Raw genomic sequence first — 19,582 nt, 5'->3', positions numbered from 1 at the left:
GTTATCTCTTTTAAGTTCACTAAATGATCCAGAAATCGTAATAAAAATCTATTTATAATTTTGTATTGTGTAATACAGAATCTAAAAAATCAAAATACACAAGAAAAGTATACAAAATACGGGAAAGATATATCAAGATAAATATATTGGGTGAGGGGATAAGCGATAATAAAATAACAAATAAATTTTTTTAAATTCTGACACAAGTTGCTGTTACTTTCTGACGAGTTTGTCGCTTCTTTAAAGTGAGCTTTAGATTTTGAATGCGTGTATAAATATTAATAAAAAAATTGTATTTTACACAAAGACTAAACAGTTAAAAACAAATAAATATAGTTTTCTTGACCAAGCAAATCTCCAGTGTGGCTATTCATATTCGAGTACTTAGCCTACGTGGAACGCTAGCTGGAAGTCTGACGGGTTCAGGGGTAGTTGGCTGAAGCCCCCGAGTGTAATCGCATTATGACCCTCATGTATAGCTCTCATTACACCCCCGACAGCACTCCGTCATTGTCCCCACCAATTCGCTATGGCAGACGAATGGGTGAAACGAAGCTTTATCGTCACTGACCCCATACTCCCCTTTCCCCTAAATGCAGCCGGTACCGCGCGGCGCTTTAAACGATTTAATAAAATCTATTACGTGACATCTAACTATTGTTTCTCGCGCTATTACACCGCAATTATATGACGTCATACACAAATGTTATTATCGCGTAATTTATTACATGCGTTTCAGAATAAACAATTTTTGCAGAGGAATTTGAGGGATTATTTTAATCTTTGTTTGATAATATTTATATTGATTATTTTAATCTTTATTTGTATTTCTATCATGCTTCATGCGACTTTACCGCATAGACACGGTTTAAATGTTGTATCGAGTTTTTCAATATAATTTTATTCCATATAAATATTGACCGACATCGAATTTTCGAAAACGAATTTCGGGTGTTCCCACGTGTGAAAAAAATTAAGTGCCCATTAGTATGCAAATGCAGTTTTATTTGGCACAAAAAACAGTGTTTGTGGACACGTTAAGAATTGTTACGGTCAATCAGGATAAGCCGACAGGTTGTATTTTAGACAGGATTTCAGATCGTTTAGCTCCTGTTGCAATGGAATCCCGATTTCGTTACGTCACGAATTCTGGTAAAGATAAAAGAATTTTTACATATAAACATATAAAACAGCAACTTTTACAGAAAGGATCTCAAATTTCATGTTAATCAAAGAGAGAGATAGAGAGAGGGGACAATTGTAAGAATATAATAAAAAGATTATAAAATATTAAAAAATTAAATATTAAATATTTTAGATTTTTTTAATAAAACAAATTTGTTCTCATTACTGATTTAAAATAAACGAATAAATCTTATGTAGAAGATTATTATCAAAGAATCTATTGTTAAATAATGTAACAACATAGTTACTTTATCCATTAAGTAAACATTAAAATAAATAACCGTTAAAATAAATGTCTCTTTAAAGGATAATAGTACGACAATCGTGAAAAGAATATTGACGTAACGTAAGGTTTAAGAAATTTAGACATCACTTTGTGAAGAGCTACGAGTCACGATACTAATGGCCCTAATCCATCAGTCGGATCATCACTAGACAGTTATGATTGACGGGAGGTCAGTGGCATTTGACAAAGCATCTTAACTATATCCATTCATGTCAGGATAATCGAGAGATAAAAACACACGAGAGATCCGATTTGAACTTCATCATATCTATTCGGTAAATCAATGAAGACAAAACAAAGCAAAACATATCAATCAATATGTAAATTTATCCAATCTAAGTGAAATAACTTTCGATATCGTTAATATCATGATTAGAGACAGACATTTTCAAGAGTCAAATATTTTATCATCCACTTTCCAGCGGCGACGAACGTTCTCTTATTACGGGGAGGATATTACTTGAGTTTGCTAAACTATTTTTCTGCCAAGAGAAATTCATTCGTTTACGTATCGCGATCAAACACGGAAAAATCTACGAGAAAAAAAAACGTATAATGTACATTTGACGCCCGCCGGTATATTTTTTTTACACAATCCAATCTATAAGAGAATGCTTTTTTTTCTTAAAAAAGAAAAAAAAATCGGCATTGACTAATATTTTTGACTCATTTCTTTCTTATCTGATGTCCCGAGAAAAAAAATGATAAAAAATATGATCAGATGTAAATATATATAATTAGTTTCGGATCTTATTATATATGATAATAAAATTATAACATATGTTATCAGATCTTTTTATAATGAATTATTTTATATCTATCCATATTATACTATTTTTTTCTCGGGTAAGAAAAAATTGATCAAAATTATGAAGAAATATGAAAATATCGACAAAATATTTCAAAATCCGGATTCTCGATAATGTATAAAACATTTTCCAGCTTTCGTATATCAGTTTTCTTACTATCTCTGTATTTCAGAAATAATGTTTCAGACATACATGCGCAATTGACTCGATGTATTCCTGATCCGATTATGTCTTGAAAAACGGCTTTCGGCAAGTTTCCCACTTGCTATTCCCCGGACGCATCGACAAATATTTCGCGGCTTAGTGAAATTACCTTGGGAAGACTGAGAATGCATGCAATTTCCAAATTCTTCGGGGACACATTCACGAATGATCCTACGATCCAGTTACGTGTGAAATACATTCTCTACCTCCTACCTTCTCATAATTTATATTATCATATTATCAATATTCAGTATTTTTTCCAAACAGTTTAAATCAATTGTATTTTTCCTTTTGTTTTTTACGTTTTGGGGCTTTCAATTAGCATCCCATACGTTATATTTATCTTATGCAAGCATGTTTATGTAAAACCAAAAAATAGATAAAAGAATATTCTTTCTAATTTCATAAACAATTATTTTCTCCAATTTATAAGTATAAGGGAATAATTAAATATGCTTTTTGTTTTTTATAAGCAAAAATATATTATTATATATAAAATGTAATAAATGAGATCACGACTCGAGAAATGACAATATCATATATTGTCGGCTCGTTTATGTACGTTACGTAATCAGGTATAATCTAAATATGTACCCACATCGACAGCAACATTATTTTCGCATTGCTCGATAGTCAGTTTTCCTTATCTAGGAAAAGCAAGAAGAAGGAACATTTTATATAAAGTATGCGATAAAAAGATAAAGATTTCCAATATTTGCAAATGTTATTAATATAGTAAATTAAATATCGCGTACAAGAAAATAAATTTAATATTTCTGTTGTTTTATCGAGATGATATTAAATATTAAATATAAAAATAATATTAAATATTATAAATAAATAAATATTTTTTTTTATTTAAAGAACAACACGCAAAATTCTCGGTATTCAGTGGAACTTCAGCGGCATTCCTTTAAATTTCTCATCGGTTATTAAAAGAGAAACTTTTCACTAGGGCCTATCTGGGAAGCACGCAATCACCTTGCGATTGAATTCGAGCATCTAGGGCGAAGTTTATTCCGAAAAAAATTCGAACGAAAACTTATCTGATTATGGCACATTTGGTTGGGAACTTACGATATTACTGACTTTTCCGAATATTAATATTTCCGTCAACTCTTTACGTTCGAGAATAGATCGAAATAAATCGCTATTATTATAACTGCAGACAGTATTGATATTTATAGAAATACACGTGGTAAATCAAGTTCTAAATCATGTTGTTTTTGGAAAAAAAAAAAAAAAAAAAAAAATCTTGAAAAACTTTAAATAATTTAAAAAATAGAAATTGTTTTTGATAGTTGTAAATGTGATAAAACTAACATAAATTTGAATCAATTCATTGAAGGAAGTCAGCGCACTGATTAAACCGCTAACCGATAGTTTGCTTTATACGAAAACGCGACTCTGCGCGCATTCATCTTATTTGTCCTTAAGGCTGACTTAATCTCCATTTGAAGGAACATGTTTAATAGTTGATCTCGATACATACACGCGACGTACGGCACGCAGCAAACATGTGGATGACCGACAGAGTGCGAGGAAAACGGATGAGTCAGGAAGAGAGTAAATACTTATGAGTTATGAGAGCGTCTCGGAAGTTTGCAGCCGGTCGTCGCGATTCGGATGAGGCGTTTCAATCTCGAAGTTTAAGAAGCCGTCTTCTCCTCGAACAGGAAGACCGGGCAAAGTGGGGAATAGAATTGAGAGGTGATCGAGGCGTTATACGTGGAGGAAACTCCCAGGGAAAATACACGATCGTGAAAGACCGGGGGAATAATCCGTTCGGTGAACTATCGCGGAATTATTAAGAGCATTCCTCTGTTTACGACACCCTTCCGCAGTTCGACAGCTATTTGGATGTTGGATGCTATTTCGGGATGAACGACTCGTTGCGACTCTCTCACGATTCGCTAAGTGACTTCCATGATTTCTTAGATCTTTCACTGTGCGCTTCGACGAACCGATATCCTCGCAAATGTCACTTTAGTAAGTTTGCTAAATCCAAATTTAATGTAATTTAAATTGAATTTCGAATATCATTTGGTTTTAAAATAGAATCACAGTAATAGCGATTTATAATTTCTGATTTTTAACATTTTAAACGAAATTAGAAAGATGTTACTCGACGTGCAAGTTCAGTTTTCTCATCAAATGTGAATGATGGCCATAAATTAAAACCAAATAATTTTTTTATCCAAAAATTTTTTTAGGATAGGATTGAGTATAAAACAGACAAGAAAGAAAGAGAGAGTAAAGTTGAAAATATAAAAGTTGATACAATATTGCTAATGCAATAATATTTTATTCTGTTATATTTTATTATATTATGTTTCATTTGGATTTCATCACATTGTGACATATATATATATATATATATACAATAATCTTTCTCGTAATATATAACTCGCAATATGATTAAAAAATAAAATTTCTGTCCAGAATATTCAAATGTCCAATTAAAGTCCAATCTCAATGAAAATTTTTATTCTTGAAAAGAAAATTCTTATAGAAAGAAGAGTTCTTTAAATAGAATAATTTCCATACACTCTCTGGTACACTATTCAAATCATTTTTAATCGAAACCCCACGATACAGCAAAATAAATACTATTAACTTTTCGCGCTAATTATTTTAATAAAGTAAACCGCTAACTGAATTTAGCAGAAGAATATTAAAGATTTTCTTTTGAATTTTCAAGCGGTCGGCGTTAATTAAACGGTTAACTTTCTTAATCCTGATGAAATATGCAATTAAACTAGATGAGTACGTAATGTGTTACTGAGTTGCAGTGAAAGTATCGCGCTGATGATACTCTACACAGAGAGAGAGTGCAGGCTAAAATCTGCAAGATCTAGGAAAGAAAACTTTTGAGATACTGATACGGCGCCACGAAGTCGTATCTACCCCTTCGTTCGTTCCCTTGCTTTTCTCTTCCTTTTGCTTATTTATTCTCTCTCTCTCTTCTTCCTTCTTTCTCGATATATACATGCCCTCCGCTCTCCCAGGTCTCTTATTGCGTTACCACGATAGTTTGATCTCCTACAGTGTGTAGAGAATCAGTTGGGGTAGCCGACCTCACTTTTCACAAACCAGGGATGGCGAACGCTCGTGTGTAGCGATGCAATCAGAAATGGGCAAACAAATGTTCGAGAATAGATAGACAAGACGTTTAAGTTGCATCGAGAATAAAGTGCTCGTAAATTGCGCGCAGCGTCGTCAACTCGTGCGTAATAGCACTTTAATACATCAATATATATTTTACATATATATCTCTCAGTGCGACAAGTTTTTTATATATTGTAAAAAATTATATATTGTAAATATATATACAAAGAATTAAATGTTTTTTAATTGTTTATATTAATGTTATTCATCCGATTCATATATTTTCTGACGATTTACATGTTAATGCTCTCAATGACGTAAAGATTCAACGCTGATTTTAATATTCCAATGCTATGCTTTAAGTGTTAAATAGGGAATTGATGTCTCAAAAAGGTTTGAAGCTTTAATCTCGCAATATTACCTAAAGGGCGAATAGCGTGTTCATTCAAGTCGCAAATGAAGTTGGCCAATGCAATTTATGTAGCATTAACGACGGAGTTTCTCTTCGTAGATTTTCTCATTATATCGCTAATGGTAAAACGAGGTATAAACGGAAGACGGATTCTTTATGCAAAATAAAATAATCGTGCAAGTGACGAAATTATTAAACCGGCAAGATGTTCGCAAGTACGAAGAACAAAGAATGTCGAGAGTTTCGAGATTCACGATGAGAAGAAGCACGAAGAGAGAAGTAAAGGACTGTCAGGAGTTCTCTTTGTTGTGAAAGTTACTCGGCTCCATTTATTCATTCCTTTCTTTCGTCACTCGCCGTTGACAGGGGAAGGAAGTAGGAAGTCCGCGGAAAAAGCCAGATTTTCCGAGGCATCCTTCTCGCGTGACAAACGCGTGGTATCCTAAAACATCCCTGGCGCGATATTGTGGCGGAAATGTTTCAAAGATCTCGCGAATACGCAATATGTAATGGATGAACTCAGCGCGTTGTATGCATCGTATCGTACAAAATGTAGGAGATACGCTATGAGAGATGAATATGCCATGTTTGCATTTTTGCTTTTACGGCTATCAGATATTTTTATCGTACTTTATATTTCATCATACTTTATTCCATCAACGATTCGAGAGGATAAAAGTAAGAATAAGATAATTTGGATGTATTTGATCGTGTAAAGAAAAATATCTTTAATTTTTCTTTTTAAAGCATATCATTTAGAGAATCGTGCTAATTATAAGCATCGCTAATTGTTAAATGACATTGACGGAGTCGTCAAATTGCTCCGTAATGTAGAAGCACAAGCTTTTTTCATGTTCTCTCATGGATAAGACTCGCATCGCGGATGAATGGTGAGCATGCACGAACGGCACCAAGTTTCTCTTCTCCCATCGCGATTCGTTTCCTTTTATAAAAGGCAGCTAAACTTGCCCGGAAGATTTATTGAAAGGATGAATACGGACGATTAACCAGTAAATTCCTTGCATTTCCGTATAGCTCTTTTTCTTCGTATTTCGCGCCGCTGTGGTGAACCGATCGATTTTGACGGAGTGCACGATTCGCAACACATTTTTTCTCCCCGCAACTTTGCCGCGAATAAGTAATTTTTTGTACCACAAGTCGTATGTAACTTTCAACTTTAAAATGTTAATTTTTTTCTGCCGACATCTGTCGATAGATGGTGAATATGTTGAACGCAAGCGTCAATTTTTCTCTCGAATCAAATTCGTTCATGACGTTGTTTGCCGTTTAAAAAATTTTGTAACATTTTAAATAAAATTTTAAATAATATTTGGCAATGACATCCTTCTCTACGCATCGTAATTTTCCGCCAGTTACTTCCCTCATAAAATTGTAAAATTGTAAAATAAATGTTTCGCGGTCACTCATTTTGCGTGCAAAAGGTGAAACAGCTCGAACAAATAGACAAAAATTACGCTGTTATGTAGGCTCTTTTGATGTATATGTGCAGACAAAATTAACAAGAGTAAAAAACCTATATAATATCTCCATTCTAATTGAAAACATTGCTTGAATTATATATATATATATATATATAATCTTTTGTAAACAATATTTAATATATATTCGCGTTATATCACAGACAAATTATGAGCTGTTTAATTCGCGCGACGTTAATTAATGAACGAAACCGATTTATTCGAGCATCATTTAAACGTCGGCGGTGTCCTTTGTCAACAAGATACGCTGAAGAGTAAAGAACGTCCGCCACGGAACAATTTATCGTGATAAGCCTTTCAACAAGATTTCCTACCCTCATTTATCCATCAAATTAACGGACGTTGATTAGGCAGGGCAACATATCGTGTTCTAAGAAACTCTCCATTGACAATTAATCACCATCCACACCATTTATTACATAAAGTGGTTTTATAGAACAGCGTTATCTCGCATTTATTTACTTTGTCATATAGAGTGTCTAACAATTAGTGAAATTTAATATATTTTAACATAAATTTTTTGCGAAAAAATTTATTTCAATAAATACATTTTAAAAAATGTATTCGTTGCAATTATTTCATTTCTAATATTTTTAATTAAATATTTTTTTAATAAGAGTTTTCTTTTTTTCTCTCTCTCAAAAATCGCAAGTTTATTAAAAGTAAATTTCACCTAAAAAATTAAATGCAGAATAAGATATCGCTGTATTTGTCAACGAATTTCATTTTTTTTTCAACGCAAACACAGGAACAAATGTCATGACACTCGCAAGGAAGCTTGGCTCACAGAGCGTTACATCCTTTCGCGCGTATAATTATTTTTGTAATCAAAAATCTTATTTGTTAAGATAATATTATCGTAAGAAACGAATGGATCCAATTGCGAGGCAAAGAGCTCACTGTGAGAGATGGTTTAAATTAGAATTCAAAGGGATGATGTAAATTATCTCCTCTTTTCTCCTTTCCCTTCCTACTTGATGAATTCTATCCGTGTGTTCTCTTTATCGGTGTATCCGTTTTCGCGTTTCCGCTGTCTAACCGTCTTATGTGTTACACGGCGCGCGTGTTCGCGGTCGTCTCGGGGGTATTCAAGACAAGAAATCCAATTTCAATGAAAAGGCGGAACAAGAGGTTACGACGCGAGACAAATATCGCGTTTCAGAGCGCTACACCACGGTATTCGCGATTCCATACACGTTGTCTACATATATGTTGTTCTTCGAGCCTGTTGACTTATACGGTCGAAGAGAAATTACACGATTTATCGCGGAAACGAGGAAATCATTACCAAAGTTCTACGTTTGTCTTCTCTAGCATATGAATATTAATACTCATCCAATCGGATTATTAAAAATCTCGAATATTTTAGAAAGAATTTTAAGGAATTTTCCATGACAAAACTAAAGTGACCGTATATGATTAACGTACAAAATAAAATCAATATAAGAATGAGTGTGTGTACTGGAAATATTTCATTTAGTTTTTAAAAAGAGTATTACTCATTTCTAATTAAAGAAAGCGTTGCCAGTAATATTGTGTCAGTAATCTTTTCATTACGACAATTCCATTCACATGCTGTTAGTAAAATGAAGCGAAGCATTAATAATTTGCACTAGCCATCCATATTTAAGAGTAAATTTAGCTGCTCAGTTGTGAATGCTTGTATCGCATATATTAATTAACAACAACTGTACTAAATACAGAGAAACCATTGCTGTGGTCCCTAGCCGTGGGGTTCGTACCAGAAATTTGGCAGTTATTTCACGATAAAATCCCGTATTTCTGCATTGTTTGCAGAAGAGGAAATAACATATTGATCACATGTGACGTGTAAAGCCTTTCAATTATTTTCTCCGAAATTAATTGCCTTTTCACTCTTTTAATAAATATGAGACTTTAAGCAGAAATTAAATTATTCATTTCCGCTTTAATGAAAATTGATTAAATGTTCCGCAATATCGCTCCATTAACGTGAACGTATCGTTTTGAATTATTATTGATCATTAAATACGTTATCGAAACTCGGCCACTCGCTCAAATAAATTTTGAAACTCATATTTCCATAATCTAAATATCCAATTTTCTGATACTTTATAATTTCTGCTTACATAAACTTGTCAAATCATGTGTATAATAAATAATGTACAAATATAATGATTACAAGCGATATGACCAGCTCATTTATTTCGCCCAAATAAAATATCTAGACATTTATTGATTAGAATAAATTAGAATTGATATCTTTTATTGTCTAAAACAAATCATCTAATAAAACAGACAGTTAAATTCTGACATTGCTGTATAATCGTAATATACATATATACGTCTCTGAAAATAACAAAAAATGTGGCTTATGCGTAAATATATAAATGTACAACTCATTCTTATATATTGCAGAATATAAATTCACACAGCTAAAATATAAAATAAAGTATATTTATTTATATAGAACAATATTTTATAAAAAGCCTAGAGACATTTTATAAAAAGAATAAATTTAGAGTCTGTATGTATATATATTGACAAATTAAATCTTTTTACAAAAAAAATTTAGGATTTTAGCATTTTTAAAGCGTCGAATCTTTGTCGAATCATCTGTTTAAAAAAAAGTAAATTTACACTTTTTGTGAAAAACTTAAATTTACAGTTTGCGACATATATATACGACTTTCGCAGAAGACAACACTGATAGAAATGTTTTTATTGATTGAAAAACGGGAAAGAAAAAAGAGCACAAACAGAGTAAATGAAATCGTTGAGAGAGTATTTCAAGATCCACACGTGCCTTGAGTGCAATAATTATTGTCGGAGACATTGCAGAGACGAGCGTAGCCTAGGGGCAACTTCTAGAAAAGTTTGATTTGAGAAGCGGCTCTTAGGTACGACAAAGTTTTCGGGAAAGCAACTTGTAAGGGGGAAAGGACAATCTTCGAAAAGTGTCAGGGAAAGATATGAACCCGCGCGTGTCTAGTGCGACCCATACTTGATGAACTTTTCCACACTCGATATGATATAGATTCAGATATAAGATGCAGATTTACGAGAAGTAGGAGATGATATTTGTACAGTTTCGATTTTAGTAACGACAAATCGATGCCACGTACAGCAATGCCGACGAATATTATTCGGCAAAAGCAAAATACATATAGGCAAAATATTTGTTTTTTGTTTTAGATAATTATTTAAGAAAATCGAAATATATTATAAATAATAGAATATAAATCAAATAGAATATAAACCAAAATTAAAATTTAGCTTTATCTGCGCATATTTTACGTTTTGCACGCAGCTTTAATCGCATCCTTGATATCAAATGTAAAAATTTTAGTTATTACTTTAATATATTTTCCTCTCTATAAAATAAACCATGTATTCATACAAACATGTATTGTTTATTTAAAATTAGAATATTTTTAATTTTTAATTTGTTTTAAAATATTTTAATAAATAGTGTATATAAAATAATAATATAAAAATATGCTATAAAAAATAATAATGTAATTTGAAAAAGAACATCAATTTTTAATACGTTTTCATCATGTTATCGGATCGGTCGAGTGGTTAGAAGTATGCAAAGCAATCTTGAACAAAACTAGTCTATAAAATAGAATAGAGGCATAAACTCACCGATTTTGACGACCGAGGGTAGAGCATGGAGCACCGAGGACAGCTGGAGCAGCTGAAGGATGAAGACAGTGGCTACCAGGCAGCCCAGATTCATAGCTCATCTCGGAAGCTCAACGCCGCGGCCTTTTTCGATAGCCCTTCACACAAACACTACCGCATGAACTATGTTTGTGACGGATAAGATCTAACACTTTTACGCATTTATCTAAAAAAAGACAGAAAAATAAAAATAAAAATATATATCTATATTAATATTATTAAATCAATCAATCAAAAATCCTGATTTTAGGTTACATAATAGCTAATCAAAGATTAATTGCAATTAATCTTAACATTAATTCTGATAGATATCAAAAAAATTCAATGCTTATCATTTTATAATCAAATGATCTCAGCGAATAAATTTGAATCATATGCGAATATAAGACTATGTCTGAAAATGTATCAACGAGCCGCTCTTGTCTATTGCTGCTCGAAATTAATTTTGAACCGATAGATTAATTAAAAGTTTTCATTAAAATATATCAGCCAGAGGCAAAACGTATTCGTTACATTTGATTTCTGTCGCTGAACGGAAAATTCATAAGAACCGTTTTGATGTCCTACCAGAAATGAGATTCTGCATTTCTCAATTTATTGAAAAACAAAGCTTTCCGCGGTCTCTGTGAGCAGGCTAAAAATTTTGAGTAACCGCTTGAAATCCGATTTAGGACAGGCTACTATCGCCTGTTTCTACTATTTCGATATGCCTGTCGAAAATTTGCATGTTATATATCATGCGAGCTTGTGAATTTTTTTCCGTGAAAAATTTTATTCAATTTAAAAAAAAATTTTAAATATCACCTTTCTATGAAATTCTCGCTGCAATTTTTGCTATGCTTAGCAATACAAATAATATTGTATATATATATGTATATATATAAATGTAGATATTTAATATGCATATGTATACATTTACATTGTATTACTATGTGCTGTAAGTTTATAGCGCAACATATAAAATATATAATATTTTCACAAAAGATCCATAATGAAGGGCATTCGAGAAAGAGCGTACGAAAAATACATTTTGAATATTTCGTAAATTTAATTTTCGTCAATTAAATTAATATAATGTAAAGTAACAAAAAAAAAATATCAAACGCAATAATCGTGACATTACAACAGTAGTTATTTAATTACTTCAACTCGTTTAAAGAAGACTTATAATTTATATCATTTTTTACACTCTCTCTCTTTCTTTTTCTCTTTCTCTCTCTTGTAACACATTTTTCACAGACAAACACGCGCGTCACGCGCATTATTCAGCAAACTTTGCATTCCGTTTCTACTTGCGCGGCGTTTCTTGCTCGTCGTCGCTGTCTCATAAATCGATAAAATTACGGAATAACCGCGGTGTTTTGTCGCTGATGGCACCCAAGAATGTTGGCAGAAACTTGCCGGGATTATTTGATTTTAATTCAATATCATGATTTCTTCGCGAAACAGGGAACAGTTTGCGAAACTTCCCACATGCGGCTTTCTTTGTCGCGGTATTTGCAAAAGAAATAATGGCATACCGACGTTCAATTCGCGATTCGCGATGTCGCGCATTGTGTGGCGAATCGCACAGATTGGTTGGCGACTTCCTTCTTACGGAATCCGCGTATATATATAATATATATAGCTATTCCTATACCGCGATTTCTTCACTCGACTTTATTACGAGAAAAGAGACGGCGTTTCTTACTTCCACTTATCCAGCGCGAAGTTTCGACCTGAGTAATTGCGACTCTTTTATTCGAAGCGCGGCCCGCTTTACAATGTCCTGAAAGAAAGAACGATCCTACGATAATCCTCTGAGAAATACAGCTATACGTTGCGAGATAGATAATCCTTTCAGCTAGTAGTCGGTGAATGTAAAAAGTTCATACAATTCTTTAAATGTATAAGTATTTATACTTGTCGCAAAAAATTATACATAAGTTTTAATTTTTATTATTTTTTTGAATTTTTTTCTCGCTTTACTTTTGATATTTATGCGTTTTTTTTTACGTTTTACTAAAAATGAAAGATAATATACTCAAAGTTTCTATGATCAAAGAAAACAGAGTTGTAAAAGAATTTCCTTCGTGTCGAGATACACAGGCGTACGTGAGAAATGTAAGGAATCCAAAGTGAGAGATTAACGTTATCGTAATTAAAGCGCCGAGGAAAATTAATTCTCCTTCCTCATCGTAGGAGAATCGCGACATATTGATAATTTGTAATCTTGCAATTAGTACGTCGGAGGTGAAAGACCGCGAACATCTCGGGAAGAGATATCCGATCCTCCTCTCGGAAGGGAAAATGAGCGGGCTGTTATACCAAATTCTTCCGATTCGTTTTACGTCGCGTCCAGGTTGTCTTAATCGCGCCGCTTTATTCGACGATAATTCGTCGAGACTATAGAAACGCCTTAATGGTTTAGAAGAAGTGGAAGTGAAGAAGCAGAGCGGCGTACGAATGTGTTTGCACCCGCATGCGCAAAAGGGATGAAGTTGAAGACGATGAAAGGAGCGAAGAGTTAACGGGGTCGGAATAACAAAGCGGTCGGTAGAAAGAAGAGAGGGGTAGAGAGTGCTTTAAATATATATATATATTTTTCTTTTCCTTTCCTGACCTCCCCTTTTCATCGACCTGGCCGCCTGCCACTTTTTGTGATCTATGGTCGTCCTAAAACATCTTCGCAATATCGCATCGTACCGACTCTCCAGCGGGAAAATAGGGGGAAAGCGGCTTGCGCGCGCTAGTGAATCTTCGTTAACACGGTCATTTTCTCCGCTTGTGATATGGCTTGTACAAAGGCACGGGGAAATGCTTGCTAAGCGGGAAAGGAATGTATATTTCCTTTCTCTCTTTTTTATAGATTTTTTCTCTACTTATACGTACTATCTTAAAAAGGGTATTCAGTTCGACCGATTCCCGATCTCGTCAGTAATAGACGATTCATCAGCGCTCTTTCCCGGAAAATCTCTTTCTGAAATACTTCGCATTCTGTCAGCAGAATGTAGCCTCTCGCTCATGCGGGCAAATTTTATAGAAAATTCGTGACCGGATGATTACGTCAGCTGATGCAGCTGGTTTATCACTTCTTAGACAATCGTCCTGTTTTTATAATAAATGTTCCTCACCTCGACATATTCGTTAAAAAAAACAAAAACAAAAAATCTTCAACTTGATTGGAAAAGCTGCGTGCGAAAGTATATTCTGCACGATAATTTAGCCGTATATATGATGTTCATATGCAGTTTTCTGAATTTTAGTGCGACATCTTGCCCGCGATACGATGAAAATTCAATAAAGCACGCCCTTTTGTCCCTTTTTTCTCCGTTTCTCCGCGTTTCCAAGAGCCCTATCCACGCGCTTGCATATCTTCGATTTATCGACGCTTGACGCTTTAGATGTCGATGCCGGCAAGTCTCCGGCGCGATCATTTTACGGCGATGCAATAAAATTTAATCGTCCATATCGAGAATGGGACGAGCGTGCAAAGCTGGCGTGCGGAAGCACGCTCCACTTTAATCCACTCGCTCGTTTGAGAATGCCGTGAAAAATACATAGATCGCCGTTTACTTAACGGGGAGTGGAATTAACGACAATCAATATTTATTGCGCCTATAAATGTTAAGAATCGTCTTAACGTTCAACAATTATAAATTTATCAAATTCTTTAATTAATATTGCGAAAGTGGCACAAGAGAGCTGTTACGCGACCGGAAATTATTTTCTTGTTTCAGAAGAATAGTCTTTAAAAACTCATCAGTATAAATATCACTAATATTAACTAAAAAAAAAAAAAATACACAAATTAATATATTATAAATTGAATGCGCAAGATATTTAATCGTGCATAACTCTTGATAATCGCAATTATTATCGCAATCAATAAGGTTGCATGTATGCAACCGTTATATGTATATATATATATATGTATATATAATACGACAAAAGCACTGATATTTATAATAAATCGCCCGCATGATTTATTATTATATTTATATATTTTGCTCTCCTATTCACGAAAATTGTTAAATACGATCGGAGAACAAGATGCATAATTTATAAAATTATCTTGGCAATAACAAAGGTTATTTAATTTCCCGATTAAATTTATTTATTTAAATTTATTATAAATTTGTTCGATAGCATCGATATGGATGCTTATGCATGTGCATAAAATAACGCGGATTCAATCGGAAAATTGTATTAAAAACTGCCTTGTCTCGTTGGCGTATTATTACTTCTGTACCGACGTTAAAATTCTCTCAGATTTACTGAAAAATCCGTAGTGAATAATTTATTGAAATTAAAATAACGCGTATAATTTAATATATAAGCGAGAAAATCTAATTAAAGTAATTGAAATCCATTAATCCGGTACGAATCAATCGCTGTTCTAAATTAATCGTAATAAATTATATCTATACGTAGCTATATAATTTCAATTTTCTTGTGCATGTACAATTATGTACATTATGCAATATAGCAATTAACCTTCATGAGAGATTAATGCATTATATTGTTATTGCTTTTATAGTCAAATACGATAAATTTCCGTAATTATTTCACAATTACGTATATCATCAAAATTGTCTTTAATCAACGTTCACAAACATTACGCAATTGCAATATTTTGTTATAATCAGTATCAGTATGAATAATGTCAACAAATATATAAGTAAACTAATGCATTTCCATGCTTATTTATATATATAATCAATATAATTAATATTCATTTTATCTTTTCTTAATTATATAAAAAAATAATCACCTTTTTCTCGCGATATAATTGTCAGTTATAATTGTAATGATATGTATAAAGCAAAACAATATATGTATAAATTATAAAATAAGATAATACTTAATATATAAAGTAATATAATAAATAGAAACAGTTTATTGTATAATTCTATATATATGTTAGCTACAAGTTGTACCAAAAGAACGAAAAGAAAATTATTGAAAGACTTGGCGGACAGCAAACTTCAAACTAGTAGAACAATTCGTTTCGGTACGGAAGGCAGTTATCGATTTCGCCAACGAACCGAACAAAACCATATCGCGACACGAAGCTTGCTCACCAAATTGGAATAAATGAATGACGTATATTGTTTTCACCAGCCATAGGAATGCCATAAAAAGACGGAGAAGCAGTAAGGAATAAAGTTGCTCTTGCGCGATAATTTTCGTGAATGAAAAGTTGGCGAATCCAATTCCGCGATATTACGTTCTCAAGAAGATAATCATTGTTAAATCTATATTTCACATTTTCAGAATATTGTTTATAAATTACATATTTAACATATTTTACAGAAAATGAATAGATTTTTGAAAAATTGATATATTTCTGATTGATTATATCTTCTTTAAATAATGAATAGCAAAGAATTAAATGAAGAAAAAATAATAAATATTTCAATGTCGGAATATATCAACTGATTTTTCAATATAAATAATATAAAATTGGATACTATCTTTTCATCATTTCATTATATGAAAATAAATCTATTTGCCCATTCATCTAATATCTAACTTCACTTTTATTTAATATTTCACTTTTAAAGTTTAACAGAGTATATTTTCGATGTGAATAAATTTTAAATGAATAAAGAACTGCAGAGAACTTCAAGTGGAAAATAGAATTCACTGCAATTATCGCTCCGTTCGAGATTATGTAATTTGAAAATGCTGATTAATTCATATTTCCGAGCGCTCTCTCTCTCTCTCTCTCTCTCTCTCTCTCTTTTATTCTTTCAATATTATATATATAATATTTAAATTAAGAAAATTATAAGCGGCGTTTTACTTACATTTTTTGTTGCAATTTTTTCAAAGTGTCGGACAATCACGCGTGTTGGGAAAACCTCACGAAACTCTTTTAATATCATTAAGATAACGTTTCGAGATGTGTGTAGACATTCGGGAGCGGCGACCTACGGGAATACTGGTGCGTAGAGACGCGCGTCGTCCTCGCGCGATGCGCGTAAACATAACCTCTATGGTAGCCGAACGGTAATCATCGCGGAAACGTAAACATACACATCCTATCGTGACAGCGGCCGGCGCACGACTGCCTCTCGATCGGTCGGTCGTCGACTCGCGACAACAGCCGAAGACGCCCGAGCTCCGATGTTCGCCGCGACTGAGCACGTGCTCGTCGTCCGATTGCGCTTGCGCGTACTCACGTGCTCGGAAGCACGTGAGAACGTACTAATGCGTGTTTTGCCGCTGTTCGAAGTGAATGAGTTTTAAATACCTCCTTTCGGTAATTTATTGTCTTGTTATGTTCAGATATTTTTACTTTTTAATTCTAATATATAGTTTATGTATATTTTCCTTATATACTTATATTTCTTATTCGATGTCTAATTTTTCGAATCAAATATGTTACATGCGATGTCGCATAAAATAATATATATTGATATAGTAGATATTCTTATATTATTTCTAGATAAAGTGTATTATCATATTCTGAATCTAATGTAATAATTGACTTGTCTGTTCTCTTTCTTGATGACTATTTCAACATTAAAATAATATTAAAATTTTTAAAAAACTTATGATTTTGAAAGAAACTGCGCACAACAAAATATAGAATATAAACTTTAACAGATTTAACAAATTTAATTGTAAAACTTTGTGAGAATATCTTATTTCGGCATATTACTCTTCTCGTTTCAGAAAACTTACGAAACATGAAGTAGCGCCGCAGAAAAGAAAGATGTAGTCACCATATTATGTTCTACCAGCTACTGCCAATTTCAGTAGCTCTTTCATGCTTTTCGTGCACCGTTACATGCGCTACATGCGTCGTAAACTTAAAGGACTTTTATAGCAATTTAGCCGATGACAAACGAGGATTGTTATCCGCTTTCGTAAACTTCTTTTTATTATAAAAATTTCACGTGCCCAGAGATGCACTCCATCTCTTTCACATATAAACGGTGATTTTGGAAAGTTGAAATATTAACGATAACAACTTTTATAAATACGACATATGACAATTAATGTAAAGTACTTATTTGCGAGTATTTTTACTAGAAGAAAAATAAACAAAAGAGCTAAAATCGTGCAAAGAAAACGATACATAATACGATAACAAACAAAAGTATATAATTATCGTAATTTATAACGTTTCTCTCATATTTTATTTAAAGAAATTTATTGAATCAAAGCAAAGGAAAGCTCGTCTTTACAATCAAAATACTTTTAAATTGAAACGACAAGATGCAAAATACTATGAGTATTAATCAAAATTATTTATTAAGAAATTGTGCTGTGCGGTTAGAATAAAAAAATCAGATTTTGTCACCGTTTCAGACATTTTATAACTTTCGTATTTTACTTCATTTATTTAATTAGGTTTTACAGAAAGAAGTATATTAGCGTATCTTTACGCTAATTCTGTAGAAAATATTAGACAAACATTACATATCGCAAAATTGTTCCATTAATTTAAATGCAGAAAAATATATATTAAAATATGCAAATATTTAAAATAGCAACAGGTTTCATGTGCACGAGAAGAGCACGAGTTAGCCGAGACACAAACCTTGTGATGGATTGAAATCGAGTTTCCAAGTGGTTGGTTGGAGTTGCAGTCGAACTTGGCGTTGCTCTATGCAACCGGAGGATGGCGGTATGTTCGATGTATAACTATTGTTATATATTTTTTGATAAGAGAGAAAAGGGGGAGGGGGAACAATGTGACACGTACTCGCTTTAACGTTGAGAGCACCGTCATTAATCTTATTGGCATTAAAAAATTTTTACGATCTTTCTATATAAAATGATTCTATAAATATGAAATCCCTGTCTCTAAATGTTTTAGTACATAAAAAGTAATAAGACTTAAATAAACATTATAAAAGCATAAATATATATTAATATTAAAATATAACGAAAAGGATCAGTTTTCTCTTAATTGATCTACGCTTGGTATTTTCTCTGATATTATCCTAGCAGATATTATTATATTTGCTTTATGCAATCAATTTTTGGATAACTTTATAATTAAGTTTTATTATATCATACGAAGGAAATAAAAAGCAAACAACAGCCAGCGCGGTAATTTGTGCGCATATGTTTTATTACAATCAAATTACATTGATATTTTGACTACGTGATAGACAAAATCACAAAAAGCGTACGTTTCGGTCCCTTTTTTGGACCATCCTCAGCATAATTATAAAGTGTATGGAATGTATTATATCAAAAATGTGACAATAATAAGGCGGAACAAGAGTGAGTCACTCATGTTGTCAGCTGATAAATGTGTTATGTAATGTAATTTCGAGACAGAAAGAGACTGTCCGACAAAACATTTACCAAAATATCAATGTAATTTGATTGTAATAAAACATGTGCGCACAAATTACCGCGCTGGCTCTTGATTGCCTTTTATTTCCTTTGTATAAAATATTCATAACAG

General features: G+C 32.7%; 1 protein-coding gene across 6 annotated transcripts in view; it reads right to left on the bottom strand.

The window, feature by feature from the left end:
* The window catches only part of LOC138937544 (glutamate receptor ionotropic, kainate 2), a 141,464-nt gene extending 124,230 nt beyond the window's left edge, over window positions 1-17,234 (bottom strand). For all 6 annotated transcript variants that reach the window (XR_011447529.1, XR_011447530.1, XM_070303914.1 and 3 more), the window contains exons 1-2: window positions 16,962-17,234; window positions 11,131-11,335 (exon numbers count right to left, since the gene is read on the bottom strand). Coding sequence is in view for 4 of the 6 variants with exons in the window: in XM_070303914.1 (XP_070160015.1) it covers window positions 11,131-11,224 (94 nt within the window). In the remaining 2 variants the exon portion in view is untranslated. The remainder of the gene's footprint in view (window positions 1-11,130; window positions 11,336-16,961) is intronic.
* Window positions 17,235-19,582: the final 2,348 nt, after the last annotated feature.

The sequence above is a fragment of the Polyergus mexicanus genome, unplaced genomic scaffold (genome assembly GCF_030449975.1).
Source record: "Polyergus mexicanus isolate NDT 795.1 unplaced genomic scaffold, iyPolMexi1.0 SCAF_11, whole genome shotgun sequence".
Classification (NCBI taxonomy): Eukaryota; Metazoa; Arthropoda; class Insecta; order Hymenoptera; family Formicidae; genus Polyergus; species Polyergus mexicanus.
The sequence above is the reverse complement of the archived record's forward strand: the minus strand, read 5'-3'. Positions and strand labels throughout refer to the sequence as shown.